This window comes from Vanellus vanellus, assembly GCF_965231255.1.
Source record: "Vanellus vanellus genome assembly, chromosome: 13".
Lineage (NCBI taxonomy): Eukaryota > Metazoa > Chordata > Aves > Charadriiformes > Charadriidae > Vanellus > Vanellus vanellus.
In genome coordinates, this window is record NC_138918.1 from 22,240,733 (window position 1) to 22,261,346 (window position 20,614).

At 58.8% G+C, this 20,614-nt stretch overlaps 2 protein-coding genes across 4 annotated transcripts in view; both read left to right on the plus strand.

The window, feature by feature from the left end:
* Nucleotides 1-1,287: 1,287 nt before the first annotated feature.
* Nucleotides 1,288-15,369, plus strand: SLC4A9 (solute carrier family 4 member 9; the record flags this gene model as incomplete). The annotated part of the gene is made up of 20 exons (XM_082490252.1): nt 1,288-1,556; nt 3,374-3,534; nt 4,036-4,097; nt 4,173-4,330; nt 6,125-6,212; nt 6,511-6,665; nt 7,283-7,399; nt 7,613-7,787; nt 8,055-8,188; nt 8,303-8,574; nt 8,954-9,009; nt 9,106-9,288; nt 9,429-9,542; nt 10,183-10,344; nt 10,544-10,722; nt 10,976-11,048; nt 13,477-13,545; nt 14,408-14,581; nt 15,005-15,160; nt 15,319-15,369. 20 exons carry the CDS (start codon nt 1,288-1,290, stop codon nt 15,367-15,369), a joined length of 2,808 nt encoding a protein of 935 aa, XP_082346378.1.
* Nucleotides 15,370-16,314: 945 nt separating this feature from the next.
* ANKHD1 (ankyrin repeat and KH domain containing 1) overlaps nt 16,315-20,614 on the plus strand; it is a gene marked incomplete at its 3' end in the record, with an annotated part of 130,738 nt that continues 126,438 nt past the window's right edge. For 2 of the 3 annotated variants that reach the window (XM_082490157.1, XM_082490158.1), the window contains exon 1: nt 16,483-16,773. In XM_082490157.1, coding sequence (XP_082346283.1) covers nt 16,498-16,773 — 276 coding nt within the window. In that variant the 5' untranslated portion in view covers nt 16,483-16,497. Of the gene's footprint in view, nt 16,774-20,614 lie in introns of all 3 variants that reach the window. The other variant, XM_082490159.1, reaches the window with a different exon arrangement.

The window sequence follows — 20,614 nt, forward strand, 5'->3', positions numbered from 1 at the left end:
CCGCCATGCTGCAGGCTGCTGCCTTCTCCCCTCCTGCCTGTGCTAAAGGGGGGCAGGATGAGGCCAGCCCCATTGGGCAGCTGCTGGTGCTGAAGTGAAGGTGGTTGTGGGGCTGGAAGGAGCCCTGGGAGTCAGCTGTGGGGCAGGGGATGAGGACAGGCACGGGGGAGGTTTGGTTGTACTTTGGGATGGTGGGGTTGATGGGGAAGGCTGTCCCCACTGCCTGCCCCGGGGCCGTGTCCAGCAACTCCTCAGCCTCAGGTCCTGGTCCATCCACCGTGGGGCAGGTACCAGCACCCCAGGGACCGGCACGCGCCCACCTGTGTTCCCACGAAATATGACTTCGGCTGTGGTGGCACCTGGCGCTGTGCTGGGCTGCTCCTGGGGCTGAATCCTGCCTGGGGCCAGTGGGTTCCAGCACAACCCGCCTGTGCGGGCCGGGTGTTTATGTTGCCTGCCGCCGTGTTTGCATTGCACACAACCTGTCTGTTTGTTTGCACGGAGCCAAGGGAGCCAAGCCCGGTGATGGTGGCAGCGGGCATGCCACAGGCAGGGCAAGCACAGGGCGCTGCTCTCTGCTGGCAGCACTGTGCTGGCCGTGACATCTCCCTGTGCCTGGCAGGGTGATGCGGCTGTGCCCTCATCCTTCCTCCCCGCACATGCTGCAACATCCGCTCACCCACCGCAGCCCATGCGGACGCCCTGTGCACACTGGGATGGCCGCAGCCCTGTTGTGCTCCTGGCCCTTGCTGTGAGCCCCGCCACTGGCAGCCCCCTCTTGCCCCACTTTAGATTTCCTCAGCAGTGACACATCCTTCCCCAGCGCATGTCCCCACATCCCCTTTCCTGGGAAAAGCTGCCACAGGGCCATGCCACCCCTCATGCCACGGGCACAGGCACCCTAGCGCAGGCACTGACGCTGACACCGGCTATCTGGGGTTGAGCTTGCCATCTCCTCACCAAAGCCTTGTGGGGTGTGGGAGGGCTTGGGGATACACTGCTCCCCCAAGAGCACCAGTGCAGCTTTGTCCACACGTGTCACTGGAAGGGGGCAGGGGAGTCCCCCGGTCTCTGGCCCAGGTGGGTAGCAGGAGCTGGCCATGCTGAGACCTGCGAGGCTGGCCCCAGTGTTTTGAGATGGTTGTTTTGGACTCAGCTCCCCTGTATTGGTTTGTGGCCAGTTTAAACTGGTTCCCAGCATTTATAAGGTATGGGATGAGTAGGATCCTGTGAGTGCTGGCAGCTCCGGAGGGGAGCCCACGCTTCTGGCTCCTAGTGCTGGTGGCCATGGGAGCCCACATGCCCAGGGTGGCCGGCTCAGCTCTACAGGAGGCAGAGACCCGCTCACAGCCCAGACAAGAGGGGAGCAATCCTGAAGCTCCCTACCAGGCTTTCAGCTGCAGCATCTTCCCCTCCAGCATGGCCCCAGTGGCTGAGCGATCCGGCATTGCCCTGCAGCGGGAAGAGTCGGGGGACGCCACCTGCCCACTGCTCTTCATTCAGCTCAACCAACTTCTCAGCACCCCAGCGGGGCTGGAGTGGAGAGAGACGGCCAGGTAGGCATGCCTGCAATGGCCAAGCTGCCTGGCCATGCTTTGGGAAGGCCAGCCTTTGAAAGCCCAACTCTGACAGAGCCCACGGTATCTCCCAAGGCTGGTGGTTCCTCAGCCTCAGCCCCAAAGCAGGGCTGCTCACTGCCTTCTGACCCCACCAGTGCCCGCTTCTGCCAGCTTAGGGTGACTCGTTTCATGGGAGAGGGTAGAGCGTCGGGCAGGGCACAGGCGGTGACCCTGCATGGGCATCGCGGCCTTGCTTCTGCTCCTGCCTTTGCTGCCTCTCCAAGGCTCCAGCAGCTGCGCTGGGGCTGGGACAATGCTTTGACGCTCCCCAGATCTGGCTGCCTCGCACGCCTCTGGCAGCGACCGGGGGGGATAGGTCAGGGCAGGCTTGGTTGAGGACAATGGGGCCCAACGGAGAGGAGCTGGGGCTGGTGTGGGGCAGGAGCGTAGCTGGGATGTCCCCATGTCCCACACCACCCCTCTGCAGCTCGGCAGGGGCACAGGGACATGGGCTACAGGGGTCCAGAGGCAGCGATGGGTCTGCCCCAGAGATCAGAGGGGTCTAGGAGGGGCGGGCAAAGCCACCGGGCTGTGGCTGTGACAGCTCTCCCCAGCAGCCAGCCCTCTTCTCCCCGGCAGGGCTGCCCATCAGCAGGACCCTGCTCTGCTGGGGCACGCTCTCCCCGTGCAGCATGCTGAGCCACTCCACAGCAGCATGCCCACCCATGGGGACAAAGGGAAGCTCTGTTTGCGCCCAGCATTAAAATATTTGGCATGGCCTGAGCATGGCAAACAGCTCCAGACGCTTCTGTTTGGAATCCAGCAAGCGCTGCTAATGGCAGGGCAACCCCCAGTCCCAGCACAGGCTGGAGACGGGTGGGTTGGGAGCAGCCCTGCAGAGAAGGATTGGGGGATACTGGTGGGTGGCAGACGGGACGTGAGCCGGCACTGTTGCACTCGCAGCCCAGAAAGCCAAGCGTCTCCTGGGCTGCATCACCAGCAGCGTGGCCACCAGGTCGGGGAGGGGGATGCTCCCTCTCTGCTCTGATCTGGGGAGACCCGCCCTGGGCCACTGCCTCCAGCTCAGGGGTCCCCAGCACAAGACGGACATGGACCTGTGAGAGTGGGTCCAGAGGGGGCCACCAAAATGGTCTGAGGGCTGGGACAGCTCTGCCATGGAGAGAGGCTGAGATTTGGGGTTGTTTAGCCTGGAGAAGAGAGGGGTCTCCCCTACAAGGGGAGACCTTGTAGGAAAAGGAAAGATGGATAGACACTTTTTACCTGGGCCTGTAGTGACAGGACAGGGGCAATGGCTTTAAACTGCAAGAGGTCAGGGTGAGACTGGACATAGGGAAGAAATGTTTTACAATGAGGGCGGTGAGCCCCTGGCCCAGGTTGCCCGGAGAAGCTGTGGCTGCCCCATCCCTGGAGATGTTCAAGGTCAGGTTTGACGGGGCTTGGGGCAACCTGGGCTGGTGGGAGGTGCCCCTGCCCAGGGCAGGGGGGTTGGACCGGGTGATCTGTGATTGTTCCTTCCAACCCAAACCATACTGTGATCTCACGGCTGTTGAAATCCCCCTGATCAGGAGATCAGAGTGAGGTGTGGGTCAGCAGGAATGGGGACGTGACTGCTGAGGCTACCCACCTGACTCTGCTCCGCAAGCCCACTGCAGCCCTCTCTGAGCCCCCCAAAGCCCTGCCTGCCTGTGCCAGCCCCATGCCAAGCTCAGAGATTGACCCAAGCTCCAGCTCCTGCTGCCTGGCACAGGGCATGGGACTACCCTGTTGCTGACACCACGCATCTCCCCGGGCAGGTGGATAAAGTTCGAGGAGAAGGTGGAGGATGGTGGGGAACGCTGGAGCGTGCCCCACATCCCAGCCCTCCCCCTGCACAGCCTCTTCCAGCTGAGGACATGCCTGCAGACAGGGACAATGCTCCTGGATTTGGATGCCCTCAGTTTCAAGGAAATAATTGGTACGTGGGGAATGCAAAGGTGCCCTCCTGGGATGGGCTGGTCACCAGAGAGGGACCAGGCCACCAGGAGGCCCCTGTATAAAAGCACTGATGCGTGATAGCTGGGTACCTGGGGCGGCTTTCTGCTACTCCAGCAAAGTGGGCTTTTCCCTGGGCAGCCCTGCACTGGCCAGCGAAACGGGGGGACTCAGGGCTGTCCCCATCTTTATTGCAGACCAGGCGCTTTCTGGGCAGCCCGAGGAAGCAGAGCTGCAGCCCGAGCTGAGTGAACGCCTGGCAGCCCTCCTGCTCTGCCAGCCGCAGCACCAGCCCACCAAATCCCTGCTGCAGCTCCTCGCCGAGCTCAGCCTCTCTCCCTGCTGAGGTAGGCACAGTGCCTGGCCATGGGTGGTGACACGGCTGACCCACCGGCTATCTCTCTGCTGCCACCAGCCTGGGGCAATACCTATGCTGGCCGTTCACTTGCACACGCATTTTGCCGCTTTCTTCCTGTCTTTGCAGGGAAGGCCAAAAGCTGGTCTGAGCCTGGAGCCCAGCTCTCCGAAACGCCTCTTAAGGAGCAGGTAAGGCAGGAAGGAGCTGAGCTGAGAGCAGCTGCTGCATCCCGGCTGCCCAGCGCTACATCTCTTTCCTTTCAGCTGAGAAACCAATTTAAAAAGAAGGTCCCACGGGGGGCCGAAGCAGCCCACATCGCTGTCGGTGAAGTTGAATTCCTGGAGAAGCCCTTCACCGCCTTCATCCGCCTCAGGCGAGGGGTGGTCCTCGGCTCACTGGCTGAAGTCGCTCTCCCCAGCAGGTAAACGGAGCATGGCCCATGGCCCTGCGCCTCCTTTTGTCCTTGTCTCCCCACTCCCTCCTGCACAGAACAAGGCTTTGCTTGGCAAAAGCAAAGGGTATGGCACCAAATGCCATGTGCAGTCCAAGAACCCTGGCTCACTGCTTCCCCTCCTGTTTTTCTCAGCTCCTTAAGGAGCATCCGGGAATAGGCTGAGTGGAGCATCTGTTGGAAAGCCTGGAGGGGACATCCCCTGGTTTATCCCCATCTGGGCTCTGCATTCACTCTCCTACTTAGGAGGGTCTGGATGCTCTCCACTTACTCACTGGGAGCATGGGGACTTGCAGCTGGGAAGGAATGCAGGTTTGCAGGAACCTCTTCCCTTCCTGCTGCCTGCAACACTCTCCTGAGCAGTGGGGTGGCTCTTGCGGCACTGTTGGCGTAGGGGGAAAGGAGCAGGGCAGGAGATATTTCTCCATGGTTGAGGAACGCATCCTCTGAAGCCGTAAGGGGAAATGGTCAGTGTGCTCCTTGAGCTGGGACTTCCTTAGGGAGCATGGGGAGCAAGCAGGCGAGGATCAGGAGGGACATTGCCACCTCCTGGTCACTCTGCCCAGAGCACCCGTCCTCCAGGAGCCGGGTGGAGCAGGACATCCGTCCACCTCCTGCTCTCTCCTTGGTAGGAACTGGGTGGCAAATTCCCAGGGAGCTCGCAGGGGTCTCGAGGGGCTCACGACAATCTTTTGCCCTGTTACTTTCCTCCCCCAAACAGGACAGAAAAGTGAGCTTGTCCCTATCCATCCCTTTGCCTGTGATGCAATGCCCTTTACTGGCCGCCCCAGGCTATCCCGCGGGTGCAGCCACCATCTCGGGGCTATCTCCCACCCAACGCCATCTCTAGGATCTTAAGGTTTTCCCATTGCCTTGATGAAGATGCCTGGGTGAAAGCAATCCCAGGTGGCTACCGTCACCTCCTGACCCCTTGGAGCAGGCTCCAGGAGGCCTCCAGTACACATGTCCCATGTCAGGGATGCAGCAGGTTCTGTTGAGCCACCTTCAGCCCCACTTGTGCTGTCGGAGGAGTTTCCCTACCTCCTCTCTGGAGGTTTGCTTGGAGTACGATCACTGGAACCACTCTGCAGCCTCGGGGTATTGTAACCATTTTTGGCAGTTTTGGAAAGAGTAGAGGCCTTGGTTAAATATTTGGATGGGTTGTCCCTCTGGAGACCTTATTATTTCGCAGCACCCTCTAAGGTGTGGGATTTTAGCCCTATTTCTTCAAGAACTCTAAGCCCTCTTTCCAACCTCCTCCTGTGTCCCTGTAGTCCTATCAAACCCGCTGCCCGTGCAGCTGGCAAGCTCTCCTTCCCAATGCTAGCACTCCTGCATCCTGCCTGCCAGCAACACTCCCATGAGCACAACCCCACAGACAGCTCCAGTCAAGACCTTGACCCCACAGACACCCTCAGCTGAGAGCATGACCCCACAGGCATCCCCAGCCAAGGATGTCTCCTGCTCTGCCCCAAACACCTGTGCCCCATCCCTCCCATCCCAGGTTTCTGCAGACCCCGTGATCCAGCTGGGGTCCTGGTGTCCCATAGTCTCCCATGGGGTTTCCATGCAGCAGGCAGCGGACACATGTCTTGTCTTCTGCCCCCAACTCCCACTTAGGGTGGCTACCCCTTAGGGTGGCAGCAGCTCTCCAAGCCTGCCCAGCTGCCGTTCCCAACATCCCTGCAGCACCATGGTCTCCCCCAGGAGAAGCAGCCTCAACGAGGAGAGGGCTGCTCAGGAGATGTGCTGTCTTGCCCACAGGTTCCTCTTCATTCTGCTGGGTCCCCGAGCGAAAGTGAAAGCCTACCGTGAGGTTGGCAGGGCCATGGCCACGCTGCTGACGGATGAGGTGAGGCTGGTGCAGCATCCATGGGTGGGACAGACCTGGGATGAGGCCGAGGCTGAGGACACCAAGGCTCCTCTCCTCTGCAGGCTGAAACAGGGGAGGTAGAGGATGGGGCGAGCTGGAGGCCTCCCTTGCCCAGGATAAGAAAGCAAAGGTTTGGGGTGGGTCTGTAGGATGTAGGTGCACCCATTGCTCTGAAGTGGGTGGGTGCCTTTCTCAGTGATGGCTGCGGGTTGGGAGGAAGGCTTCGAGTGGCTGAACACGGGGATGTGGTGGCTAAACCGCAGCATCTCCCCAACAGCTCTTCCAAAGGGTTGCCTGGCAGGCTGAGCACCGAGAGGACCTCATCAGAGGAATAGAAGTGTTCCTGGATGAGCTGATCGTGCTCCCTCCTGGGAAATGGGACCCCAATGCCCGAATTCCTCCACCGAGCTGTTTGCTGTCTCTGCACAGGAGGTAGGCTGGAGGGAGGGCACCTGCAGCCTCTGCCAGCCCCTCTGCAAGGTCCCAGGTGGAGACGTTGTGGCTGTGGAGACAGTGACATTGAAATGTCCATCTCCATGAGGATGAAACCACCCAGGAGCCATCCTTTACCAGTGAGGTCCTCCCAGCCAAGCCCCTCTGCAGCTCTGGCCAATGACCACAGCTCTGGTTCCCGCTGCTGTTAGTCCTGCTGTCCCACTTGGCAGGGGATGGCAAAACTGCCCCATGTGCCCTTTCGGCAGGAGCTGCTGGGAACACCAGGTTTCAGTGCTCGGATATGAAACTCATATGCTGAGCAGGACACCTCTGGTTCTGCCCAGCTCCTCTGCCGAAAATGGTCCCACTAGCGCTGGAGCCAGCTTGCTGGAGGAGATCATGGTTGTGTTGGAAGGGACCTTTGAAGATCACCTAGTACAACTGCCCCATCTCTCCTCCTCCTTATCTTTCTCCTCCTCCTCATTATCAGGGGATACATGAGGTCCCCCAGCCCTGCTTGTACCCCTGTCCCCTCTCATAGCATTCCCTAGATGCATCTGGGTCCTGAGGGCTCCAACCTGAAGCCTGTTGTCTCAGGGTCTGGTCTGCCACAGGACCGCCATGCATCCACCAGATCGGCAGTCACATGGCAATGGGGACATGGCAGCAGCTGGGGACAGAGCTGGCTTGGGGCACCTGCGCTCCAGGGAGGAGCTGGAGAGGACAGGCAGGTGGGTTCCTGAAAGGACAAGGGTGGTGGGAAGTGCAGCGGGATGCTGAATTTGGAGCAGGGCGCTGGCTCTCTCCAGCACATGAGGCCACCATGTCCAAACCACTCTGGGCTGGTGTCTCCCGGGGAAGGGACTGTCCCCTGCCTTGTAGCTCTCTCAGGGGGTGAAGGCTGGCCAGGGGGCCTGCTCTGAGATCTTCTTCCACTGCCCCAGGCTTTTCGGGGGGCTGCTGCAAGACATACGGAGGAAGGCGCCATGGTATGGCAGTGACTTCTCTGACGCCCTGCACCCCCAGTGCCTCTCGGCAGTACTCTACATCTACCTGGCGACAGTCACCAATGCCATCACCTTCGGGGGCATGCTGGGGGACGCGACTGCCAACACGCAGGTGAGTGTGGCCATGCACCAACCCCACTAGGCACAGCCTGCAGGTCTCCTGAGTCCCCACCTTCCACTGGTGCCCGGGTAGCTAGTGGTGCCCCCAGGGCATCCTGAGCATCGCCTGAATCCTGCATCCTTCCCCGGCCTCTGTGGTCCACAGGCGCTGAGCCTGCACCCTGTAGTGCAGGGAGGAGTGGGCAGCTGTGGGGGACAGGCCCGGGACTCCTGTCCCCACCATGTGCCTGGCACCTGACACCCCTGCCCTGCATTTCAGGGGGTGCTGGAGAGCTTCCTGGGCACGGCCTTTGCTGGCTCCATCTTCTGCCTCTTTTCCGGCCAACCCCTCACCATCCTGAGCAGCACTGGCCCTGTGCTAGTCTTTGAGCGCCTCCTCTTCTCCTTCAGCCAGTAAGTACCCTGCCAGGGATGGTTCCTCAGGCCACTGTGCCCCGGCCGGGGCACAGACCACCATCACATCAGGTGGGTGTCGTGGTTGAGGCTTTGGGTCACCCTTCCCACCAGAGACCACAGCCTGAACTACCTGGAGTTTCGCCTCTGGATTGGTCTCTGGGTGGCCTTTTTTGGCGTGGTCTTGGTGGCCACTGAGGCCAGCCACCTGGTGCGGTACTTCACCCGCTTCACCGAGGAAGGCTTCTGCGCCCTCATCAGCTTGATATTCATCTACGACTCCCTGAAGAAGATGCTGAGCCTGGCAGACACCTTTCCAATCAACTGGCAGTACCGGCTGGAAAATGTCACCTCCTACAGCTGCATCTGCAACTTGTCCAGCCCTGGTGAGCCCAAGCAGCCCCACTGGGACCCCACCAGCCAGATGGGGGAAGGCACTGGAGGAGGAGGAGGCTGCTCAATTCCATCCTTACCTGCCTGACCACATTGGCACCTTCCTCCACTCCCCTCCCTATTGTCTATCCATCCATCCTTGTCTCCTGGCACTGCCCAGACTCCGGGCTGGGCAGCGCCAGGAGCAAGAAGATCCTTTGTCTGGCTCCTACGCCTCTGGCTCCCATGCCTCTGGCTCCCATGAGGCCCCATCCAGCACCCTGAGCCATTGGGGAGAGTCTGGGAAGCTGTCTTGATGACAGCACGGTCCCATTCTTCCCTGATGGAGAGTCCCCATGGTGCTGACACGCTGACCCTGCTGTCCCCTTGCAGATCACAGCTCCACAGGGAATGACATGCCTCTCCCCTCACCCTTGGCCCCCTGGCAGGTACAGCCCCTCCTCCCAGGTGGGTGGGTGAGGGGCTGGGGTGGACCTGAGGTGGCTGTGCATGACCTCTCCTTGCTGCCTGGTCTATCCTTGCAGCCTCCTGCTGCCCTGGTTGGGCTGAGCAAGACTCAGTGCCTGGATGAAGGCGGGCATCTCCTGGGGACCAGCTGCCAGTATGTGCCCGATGTCACCCTCATCTCCTTCCTGCTCTTTGGGGGCACCTTCCTTTCCTGCACCGCGCTCAAGCACTTTAGGAGCAGCCGCTACTTCCCTGCAGCAGTGAGCATCTTTCAGCCACTCCAGTGGCATGGCCACCCATGCCGGTGGTGTGGGGATGGCTGTGGGTGCTACAACCCAGGGGTGTTCCTGGGGCAGCCCCCCACCTGAGCCAGCGCAGGCTAAGCCCTCTCCATCTGCAGGTGCGGAAGCTAGTGAGCGACTTTGCCATCATCCTGGCCATCCTTGCCTCCTGCGCTGTTGACGCCACCCTGGGCCTGGAGACCCCCAAGCTTCTCGTCCCCAGTGAGCTGAAGGTGCTGGCGGGGTGGGCACAGTGCTGTCAGGGAGTGGGTCTGTGCCACCCACAGTGGCCATCCAGCTGTGCTGCTGCTGTCCTTCCCACCGCTGGGTCCAGCCCTATAGGGATGTGGTCTGTGCCCCAACAAACAAGAAGGGGTTGAACTGCAGCCAATCCCACACTCTGCAAATAACCTGGCTTAGTCCAGGACTAACCACGTCATGGTACAGCTCATGTAGGAGCGAGAGCCACAAGCTCAAGTCTGGGCTTGGGCTCCCCACCCTGGGTGTGGAGTGGGGCTGGCAGCACCTCAGAGCAGCCCGTGCCTGCTGCCACCTCCTTGGGCTTGCCATCATCAATGCCCAATGTCACCTCTTCCAGCCGCTCCCAGGGGCACGTGCCCAGCTTCTGGATTGTGGTGCTCAGGAGCAATCCCCTGGTCCACCACAGTCAGGGTGTCCTCATGGGGGGCTGGTAGATCACACTGCCCAGGAGCATCCCTAGGGTGAGAGAGGATGCTCTTCCTCTCTCCAGGTGGGGCATCCCTGGGTGCCTACAGGGCTCTAGCTTGGGCACCTGGGGCCGGTCCTGTCACCCAGCTGTGCCGCGGACCCCACAGGGGGTGGCAGCTGCAGTGACCCTTCTGCTCTCCGCAGCCCACAAACCCAGCACGGGGCTGGATCGTCTTGCCATTCGGAGCCAACCCATGGTGGGTCTGCTTGGTGTCTGCGGTGCCTGCTGTCCTTGTCACCATCCTCATTTTCATGGACCAGCAGATCACAGCCGTCATCCTTAACCGCAAGGAGTACAAGCTGCAGGTGAGTGGAAGACCGGGGACAGGCAGGACCCAGTCAACGGGGAGGACCCAGGTCTCTGCTGGACCCCATGGGCCAGGGGAGCAGCCAGGGGAGAGCAGCACCACGAACCAGCCAGCAAGGTGGGCAGACCCCACTGAGATCCCTCTGATGCTGCCGGCGAGATAGCTTGTCTCCAGTCCTGCTGCCTTTCCCATTGCAGAAAGGAGCAGGCTTTCACCTGGACCTCCTCTGTGTCTCCCTCCTGATGGTTGTGACCTCTACCACCGGCCTCCCCTGGTATGTCTCGGCCACTGTCATCTCCCTGGCACACATGGAGAGCCTGAGGAAGGAGAGCGCAACCTCGGCCCCAGGCGAGCACCCCGAGTTCCTGGGCATCAGGTACGCAATGAGCCCATACCCTGCTCCAGGGGACCCCCTGCCCATGGCTGTGGAGCCAGGGGACCTGGATATGCCCATGTTGGCCAGCAGACCTGGCTGTGGGGCTGCTTGTGTCTCCCTGGGGATGTCACTGGTCCCGGTGGCCATCAAAGCTGAAAAGAGCAGAGACCCTGGGGGCTGGGAGGGCAAGAGAGGGCTGTGGGCTCCTGAGGGACCCCCATGGCACCCGTGACACCTGCGCTGCCACCTACAGAGAGCAGAGGCTGACCGGCCTGGCTGTCTTCATCCTGATGGGGGTGTCCGTCTTCATGGCACCTGTTCTGAAGGTAGGGAGCCTGGCTGCTGGGTTTGGCCTCTTTTCCAAGGCGGAGGGAGTGTGGGGTGGGTGGCCATATTCTGCAAGGCTAGGGGGTTCCTAACCCTGCCGTCCCTTGTCCCATCGATCCATCTTGGGAAGCCTGGCCAGCAGGTAGGGAGCTGTGCGCTGCATGGGAAGGGGCTGGGCAAAGGGTTTTGCTTGAGCGCCACTGGACAGCCAGCACAACAGCACACTGCTGCCTTGTGTCAGCTGGCCAGCCTCCCTGTGGGCATCAGGGTCCCCCGCAGTCCCCAAACTCACCCCACCACTGCCCTCCACACTGCCACCGGGGGTGCTGAGCCTGGCTCTTACCTGCTGCTGCTGCCACATTAGGCAGAGACCCCCAGTGTACCTTGGCCACATCTGTATTATGTGGGGGCAGGCAGGAGGCCCCTTTTCCTGCACCTCTGTCCTCACCTCTGAGGATGGCCTAGTAAAGTCTGACATGGTCCCCCACAACATTCTTACCTCCATATTGGAAAGATATGGGATTGACGGATGGACTGTTAGATAGATCTGGAATTGGCTGGATGGCCACGTCCAAAGAGTTACAGTCAGCAGATCAATGTCCAAGTGGAAACCAGTGACGAGTGGTGTCCCTCAAGGGTCCCTACTGGGATCAATACCATTTAGTATCTTCATCAATGACAGACATCGGGACTGAGGACACCCTCAGCACATTTGCAGATGACACCAAGCTGAGTGGTGCAGTTCACGCACCTGAGGGATGGGATGTCATCCAGAGGGACCTTGGAGGACATGGACCCTTGTGAACATCATGAGGTTCAACAAGGTCAAGTTCAAGGTCCTGCACCTGGGTGGGTGCAACCCCCAGTCTCTGTACAGACTGGGGGATGGAGGGTTGGAAAGCAGCCCTGCCAAGAAGGTACTGGTGGGTTACAATGGGACATGAGCTAGCAATGTGCGCTGGCAGCCCAGAAAGCCAACAGCATCCTGGGCTGCATCGCCAGTAGTATGGCCAGCAGGGCAAGGGAGGGAATTGTCTGCCCCTGCTCCACTCTGGTGAGAGCCCTCTGGGACACTGCCTTCAGCTCTGGGGCCCCCAGCACAAGACAGACATGGACCTGTGAGAGTGGGATCAGAGGAGGCCACCAAAATGGTCTGAGGGCTGAGACAGCTCTGCCATGGAGAGAGGCTGAGATTTGGGGTTGTTCAGCCTGGAGAAGGCTCCAGGGAGACCTTGTAGCAGCCTTTCAGTGCTTCAAAAGGGCTTATAAGAAAGATGGGGAGAGACTTTTTACCAGGGTCTGTAGTGACAGGAGAAGGGGCAACGGTTTTAAACTGAACAAAGGTAGATTTAGGCTGGACAAGGGAAATAAATGTTTTACGATGATGGCAGTGAGACACTGGCCCAGGTTGCCCAGAGAAGTGGTGGATGCCCCGTCATTGGAAGGGTCCAAGGCCAGGTTGGATGGGGCTTTGAGCAACCTTGTCTAGTGGAAGATGTGCACGCCCATGGCGAGGAGGGTTGGACTGGATGGTCTGTGATGATTTTTTCCAACCCAAACCATTCTGTGATTCTGTGGTGAAGAAACCTGAGAGCAAGCCTGCCTGGTCCTCCCACTCCCTTTGGCAGGAGGTGAGATACAGGCCAGTGTGGGCTGTCAGAGGGCTTTGGGAGCCTCCCCCAGGGCAACTCTTCTTGTGCCCCCAGCCCCAGGATGAGTCTGGCTTGGTCCTTCATGCAAGGTCCCATCTCTCCTTATAATCCCCCGTTCCACACCTGCAGCAGCCCCACAACTAGTTACCTCCCGCCTTGGGCGTGTGGATCAATGCTTCCTCTCAAACGGCCCTTGCGTGATGCTGGGGAGCTGACCCAGCCCCAGGCAGTCCTGTGTCCCTGGTGGAATCCACGGGGAGCTGCAAGTGACCCCCGTCTCCCTCCTTGCCTGCTTGGGCTTGGGAGAAAACCAAACCACGCTGAGCAATATAGAGGGCAGGAGCCAGTTTACGGTTGCAGAGGAGGAGGGAAAAAGGAAAGCAGTGTGCCAGAGAGGCAGGGGCCCCCCTGGCATTTATAGGACATGAGCCATAAGCCATATCTCCAAGTGGCTTGGCGTTGTGTTCTCCATCTCCAGCCTGGACTGCTCCCACCATGTGCTGGAAAACAGGGCAAGGAACTCAGTGCATGTTTCTCCTCTCTGAAGACTGTGATGTCTCTGCACAAGCAGCATAGCCAGGAGCACGTCCGGGCTCTAAAGTCCTTGAAGCCAGAAGATAAGCAAAAAGCCTTGAAATTAAACTGGGCTGTTGGAAATCAAAGCAGCAAATGCTGCGGCCACATATGCAGGCTTTTATATCAGAGAGGATGCTCAGCAAGCACAGCCCCCTCGGGAAATCGCACCCTGCTGACCCCTCACCCCGCTGTTTTGCAGCACATTCCGATGCCGGTGCTGTACGGGGTCTTTCTGCACATGGGAGTGGTGGCGCTGAACAGCATCCAGGTGAGCGGGGCCTGCGCCAGGGGTGCTGGTGGGGGCTGTTTTGGGGATAAAGGGGTTTGCTCGATACCAGCTCTCACTTGTGCAGCAGAGCCTGGATTTTAGCTCTACGTGATGTGCAGCCTGGCACAGGTCTGTCCTCCACCAGGCCCAGGACAAGGAGGGACAGAGGGAAAGGGAGGTGCCTGAGATGGTGAGGAGCAGGAACACCTTCTGCAGTGATAGATCATGTGGTTTGGGAGAAGTGGAGGGACCTGTGTAGAACCCAGACTTGTTCTCAAAGCCACAGGGACATCCTGGGAGCTACAGGCAGAGCTGGGACCTGCCGTTCCTTTGGTCCTGGCATTGCTGCTGATGTGCCAGCTCTGTTCCTCTCCCCAGAAACCCACAGCGGGGAGAAGAATATCCACTCCAGAAATATCTACCCCCTTTTCCTCTAAACAGTACATTTTCCTTGCAATTACCCTGCTCTGGATGGCTGGGAAACCCCTCCCTCTGCCTGGGGAATCCAGAGCTGTACTCTGGCAAAGGAAGCAGCAGTTCTCTTAGTGCAGGGAGGGGAATCAAGGGGTTGTTACCTCTCCGTTAAGCCTTTAAGACCAGCTTGAGTCCTTTCTCGATGTCTGCCTGAAAAGCACCCTCTTCGCCTGAGGCAATGGTGGTACCAGGACCCCTGGTCTTGCAGACAGTCACCCACCCAGGCATCATGCTAGCGGCCAGCACAAGCGGCAGGAGGGCTGAACTGGAAAAACAATGGCGAAGTCCCAACCTGCCAGCTCCAGTCCTAATGGGGAGGTGGGCCAGAGCTGCCTGAAAGCTGGAGGTGTGTAACTCACCTGCCGTACCTGCCGTCCTCTTGCTACAGCTCACAGACCGCGTGCGGCTGCTCCTGATGCCACCCAAGCACCAGCCAGACCTCGCCTACCTCCGCCACGTGCCCCTGCGCCGGGTACACCTCTTCACTGTCATCCAGCTGCTGTGCCTGGCCCTCCTCTGGGTCGTCAAGTCCACCGTGGCCGCTATTATTTTCCCAGTGATGGTACGACATCCCTTGTAATTGGGCAGCGCTGCTTTGGTGCTGGGCTGGGTGCTGCCCATACACACCCTGAGCATCACCAGAGCCCCCGTGCTCACCCTGGGCAAGGGACACAGGCGCTGTCCTGGGGTGGGGGGCGCAGGTGGTGTACGTGGGTGCTCAGACCCCCAGGGCTGGCAGGGTCCCTGCAGGGCCACGATATGGCTTTGCCACCAGCCTTCATCTCCCAGGTTGGGGCCAGCGGGGCCCGTCACTGCTTTGCAGGCATTGTGCAAGTATTGTCCCCTGGGACCATGCCACGCCCGGAGAGGTGACACACCACCTCCCTGGCACTTACTGGGGGGCGCAGAAGGGGTGTGAGAGGGATCCCTTGCCCGCTACCCCAAGCGCTGCCTGATGCTGATCCGCACTTCGCCCTGGCCCCAGCTGCTGGCGCTGGTGGGGATTCGGAAGGGGCTGGAGCGCATCTTCTCCCTACATGACCTGAGCTGGCTGGACAGCCTCCTGCCCACCGCGGACAGGGGGGAGGCCGAGGGGAAGCGGCCCGGGAAGCGGTCGGAGGAGGAAAGCAGCGGCGAGGCGGTAGGCGATGTCACGGCCGCGAGGCTCTTCCACCTGTTTTGGTGCGGGGGCCGAGCCCAGCACCAGCCACGGCTGAGGCGTGGTGGGCCGGAGCTGCCCGGCGGGGGCAGGGGCCGGCAGCGCGGCCAGCCCCGTCCCCCTCTGGCTTCCCCCTCCAGTCGGAGCTGATGCGCCGCCGAGGACCCGAGATCAACATCTCCGTGAACTAGGACGGCAGCTGCCTTGTGGGGCACGACGAGCGGCCGAAGGCGCCGGGGCCGACCCGCCCGCTCCTGCCCCGCTCCGCCCGACGGCCACCAGGCACCGCCTCCCCTCGGCAGGGCCCTCCGCAGACCGGCCAGGCCGAGCCCCGCCGCAGGCAGGCAGGGACGTCTGCCCTCGGTGGGGCTGCTCGAGGCCCCGTCCGGCCTGGCCGGGAGCGCTGCCAGCGGTGGGGCCCCCGCAGCACCCCCGGGCCCCCACCTCGCCCTGCCGCGCTGCCTCCCAGGCCCCGCCCCACGGCGGACCCCGCCGTCGCCCCGTGTCCCGTCACCACCGGGCCTGTGGTGACAACCGCCGCCCCGCCCCGCCCCCGCCCCTCCCGCCGGTGCCCGCGGGCCCGGCCGGCAAGCGCGAACACAGGCCACGTGGCCGCGCCGGTGTCGTCACGGCAGGAGGAGCGGAAAAGGGAGCAGAGTGACGGCGCGCTCAGCCTATGGCGGCCCGCACTCGGGGGGGGGAGAGCGGGACGGGAGGGGGCGAGGCCGTTCGCATCGATAGGCAGCGCCCGGGTCCAATCGGCGCTCGGGACAGGCGGGCGTGTGACGGCCTCTCGCGCTGACGAAGACCTTCAGCAGGGTTCGAAGGGGAGGGGGGCCCAGGGCACGGCAGGAGCCAATCGGGCGGCGCCAGACGCTGTGCCTTATGAGCGATGTGCCTTTCGACCAATCGAAATCCAGGATTCCCGGACCCGCTTTGACCGACAGTCCATTCGCCCTATCGACGCTTGAGGCTCTGGCGAGGCTCACGACTGATGTTCCAGACGACCAATCAGCTCCCGGGAAGTTCAGGAAGCGAGGCCGAGGGAACGGGGCGGGGCGGCGGGCTCTAACCGTCTCGGCGTGCGCTCTCAGGGCAGCATGCTGGGAGCGCGTGACGCAGATCGGAGTGGCGGTCCTTGCGCCCAATAGCGCGCCGCCATCGGCCGAGCGCGCCCAATGGGCGCGGGCGGAGCGGCGGGTGGGCGGTGCGGCGCCCGCGGCCGGGTAGGGTGTGAGAAGTTAGTGGCGCTGCTGCGGTGCCGTGAGGGGACGGAGACGGCTGGGCTCTGCGAGCGGCGGCGGCCCCCGATCAGCGCGATGCTCACGGACGGCACCGCCGCCCCCGTCGGCGACGAGGAGATCGACTCGGTCGCTCCCCGCGCGCCGCCCGCCGCCGAGCCGCCCGCCGCGGCCGGGCCCTCCCCGCTGGGCTTGCGGGCCGTGCGCCTCTTCGGGGAGGCCGGGCCCGGCGGGCCGGGAGGCCCCGGCGCGCCCGCGGCCGGCGAGGCCGCCCTCGACTTCAAGCTGGCGGCCGCCGTGCTGCGGAGTGGGGGCGGCGGCGGCTCCGGCAGCGACGAGGACGAGGTGTCCGAGGTGAGCGATCCCGCCGGCGGGCCCGGCCCTCCCCTCCCTCCGCCGCTTCCTGACAGGCCCGGCCGGCGCCCGCCCTCCTGCTGTCCGCGCCGGGCCCGCCGCCGCCCCGAGCGGGCGCGGGGGTCGCGGGCCGCACCACACCCCCCTCCCCCGCCCCGCGCCGCCGCGCCGCCATGGGCCTGAGCGTCCGCACCGGAGCCGCGGGGGCGGGGTCCCGGCGGCCCCGCACGGTCAGTGTGGCCCAGGGCCTTTTGCTCAGGCCGGGGGGGAGCGAGGGGTGGGTGTCTCGGCAGCGCCGCGACTCCCGGCGAGCCCCGGGAAAGGGGGCCGGGCGCCCCGCTTGCCCCCGCCGCGGGCGGCCAGGGCCTCTGCCCGCCTCTGCCGCTCTGCGTGCGGAGGGTGGGGGAAAGATGTCTCCCGTGGTGCTGCTGCCTCCTGACCTCTAGGAGCCGTTTCCACTTTGAACCAGGTTTGGAGGGGGAGGTGGGATCCTCCACCCAGCCGAGAACAAAGTAAAGCCTGCGGCCCCCGATATTGCTGCCCTGGACTCGGGAGGAAGGATATGGGATTCCCAGACTCTGCTAAATTCCTGAGATAGATACACATGCATGCACACACGCTTTTATGCAATAGAAATATTTCTTACCCAACAAAATGGAAGAGGGTAATGGAGGTGTCTTCCTTTGATCTTTCAAACTTGCGGAGAGTTTTAAGGGAAGGGTGTGGGGGAGGAACTGGAGCCTTATCCCAGCCCAAATGGAGCATTGTTGGGCCTGTAGACTTACATCTAATACTGCTTTCTGTAGCCTAGGGAGAGAAGATAAATGAAGGCTTTTATCTGTTGCTGCTGCCCACTCATCCTACACCAAAGGGTGAATCTTATTTCCTTAGTTGCCTCTTCTAGAAAGAAGACTTGAGATTGCAGCCACCATCATAGCCCTTATGTAGTCTTAGTGGAAAGTGGCTAGCACTTGCAGGCTTGTTGCAGTGCCAGTGTTTTGTACTTCTGTGTGCTTCTGCAGGAAGAAGAAGATGATAGCCAAGGCGATACATAGCATTTGTTCTTCGGGGCCAGGAGTGGGTACTTCGCTATGTGTCCACATTTCTTCTCAAGAAATGAAAGCAGAGGACCTTGCGTTCATCCTCCTGTGTCTAAAATTTTTCCCTTCTATTAATGGTCCTCTGTTGTCCAGCCGTCCTGAAACCCAAACTGACAGGTCTTATCTGAATAAAAAAGTGATTAAACTGATGCAGACCCACATTTGCCCTTTGCCTGTCACCACCTAACCTAAGTTAAAAATTGTGTTAACGGCAGGACGTTTAACTAAACTAAAAATCTAATGATCAAGCAGATGAGTGCTTGCGTGTGAACGTTCCTTGTGTGATTGGTATCCTGAACATATGATGATGTGTTGAAGTACATACCTCTTCTGGGGAGCTGGAAGGCCTACTGTAGATCAAATAGGACACAAGTAATTTATGAGTTCCCGCTCTCTGGGATATCTTTTATGTCACATTTTAATGTGACCAATATGTGACTAATAGCAAGTATTAAGAAAGACAGGCCTTTTATAAATAATGTGTCTGGGAGGTTGGCATTGAGGTTAAAAAAAAAAAGGTTTCCAAACAGCTGTTAAAGTAAAATTACTCATTTGAAAAACCCGGGAGAAACTTTCTTCTTTAAAATATATAATAATAAAAAAAAAAAAAGTTGGAATTAAAATACTTGGAGATTTCCAGAACACACATAGAGGAATTGGGCTAATCTTGAAGCTGAAATTGCCCAGGGAGTTCTTCTGTCTTGTGTTTCTGGTTGTGGAGAGCAATCTGGGGAAGAAGCATGGGTGGGAAGGATGTGCCGCACATTGTGCCATCTTGATAGACTATGGGGTATGGCTGGGGGTACCAAGAGTGATTTTTTTTTTTTTTCTTCAATTTTTTTTTCTTCTGTATGTATGGGAACTAAAAAAGCACCTGTTGTCAATGGTGTTTTTCCTTTTTTTTTTTTAAAAAAAAAGAACAAAACAAAGAAAAGGCAATTAAACTCCTGGGATGGAACATTGCAATTTTTGAACAGCACTGCTTTGAAAACCCAGTGACTGTTTGGACTGTGGCCTTGTGCCATGAGTCACTGATTTGGGTGTATGCCTTCAGCTATTACCAGTGAGTGGAATTAGTGAGAACTAGAAGGGAGAATTGAAATAAATAAAGTGAGCATTTTCCTTGCTGCCTTGATCTGTACCCTTTTCTCCGTTTTTGAAGCCATAAAAATAGTGGTACAATATTCTTTAGGCTCTGCTGTATGTCTGCAGTGGTATTTAGGTTTTGTATCATTGTATTAGTCTAAGTTTGATATGCTAAAATAATTGCATTAGTCAAAGATAGACTAGGTAGATTAGGTAGAAAAGAAAATCATCACGGAAGTGCAAGACAAAGAGTGTAATGAAGTATTTGTCTAGAGAATGAAAAGAGCAATATATTTTAGCTTAGCTTTGCGTTTCTTACATTAGATCTTCAAGTACTTTACAGTGGGAGTACTGTCCCCATTTTACAGGTGAAGACAGTGAAGAGACTGTGCCGCATTTATCCTGCCTTGCAGAACTGGGAGAAAAATCAAAGCTTTCTGGTTCCCTAGCTCAGTGCTGGCTGATGGTAGTCACCAGGCTGCTGATTGAGAAACCAGGGACTGAAGTGGATCCTGTATAAATGAGTTGTGTCAGGTCTGTAAGGTGAAATTTAAATGCAGCTGTGCAGAATATTTTCTAGAATTACCAGTTAAAATTATCACATGCAAATAGAAACAGTTGCAAGCTGAAGCACGCCTTTGGGCATGGAAGGATGAGGCCAGGAGGCTTTATGCTATTTCTGTGTAAAACAGAGGGGAAGCTGTGCTTCTTCTGGGTGTTTGGAGAAACTTTCGCCACTGGTCACAGTCTGGGAGGTGAGGTTGTTTCGACCTCGGTGTAAGTAGTTGCTTGGTTGCCTTCTAAGCTTGATCAGGGTTGGAACACAGCCTGCAACTTGTTTAGAGTGAGATTTTGGTATAATTTTAAGTATATTGCTACCGCTCCTTGTGAATTTTGCTGGCTCTTAAAGTGGTGCCAAGGCATGAGTATTAAACAGCCTCCTCTATGCTAGTTGTGAAGCCTGTAGGTCAAGGTGAAGGCATGCTAGCAGGGTGGTGAGTAATAGTACATGTATGTCCATAGGGTCTTTGGTGGTTGAGGGCTTCTGGCCACAGAGTATGCGGGTTCTTACCAAAACCATTATGGTGGAAAACCGGGCTGTAGAAATAGAGAGTTGAAGCAAATGATAAATATGGTAGTGCTAGTGCTCACAGGATTGTGCGTTTTGCTGATCTGTTATAAATCAAGTAGGAGAAGCCAGCTGTGCTGACAAAAGTACCAGAGCGTCTTGGAGCTCAGTTCTGTAAGTGGCTTTTGGCAGGGAGTGTATAAATGTAGCAAGTCTCTTGTCTTCTGTAATTCAGGGGTTTGGAGGCCTTCAATGGCAACTGGAGCTCACCCACCCCTTGGCTCTGTAGTCAACTCGGCTCTCTGCTTCCCTCTCCAGAGCAGGCTGCCTGCCTCCACCAGCTTGCCTTACTTAAGCCTGTACGTATTGCATAAGCCTCTGGGGATATTTACATAAAGCATAATTAAAAATCAGACATAACCTACCTCCTACAATGAGTAGAATTAATAGTCGAATGGCATGCACTCCAGATCAGTTCAGTACTTGGAGATTTTGTCTGGGGCTTAATCTTTTTTTTCTTTTCTTTTTTTTTTTCTCCCCCACAAATCTGACATCTCGTCATTTTTAAACAGGGTTTGGAATTCAG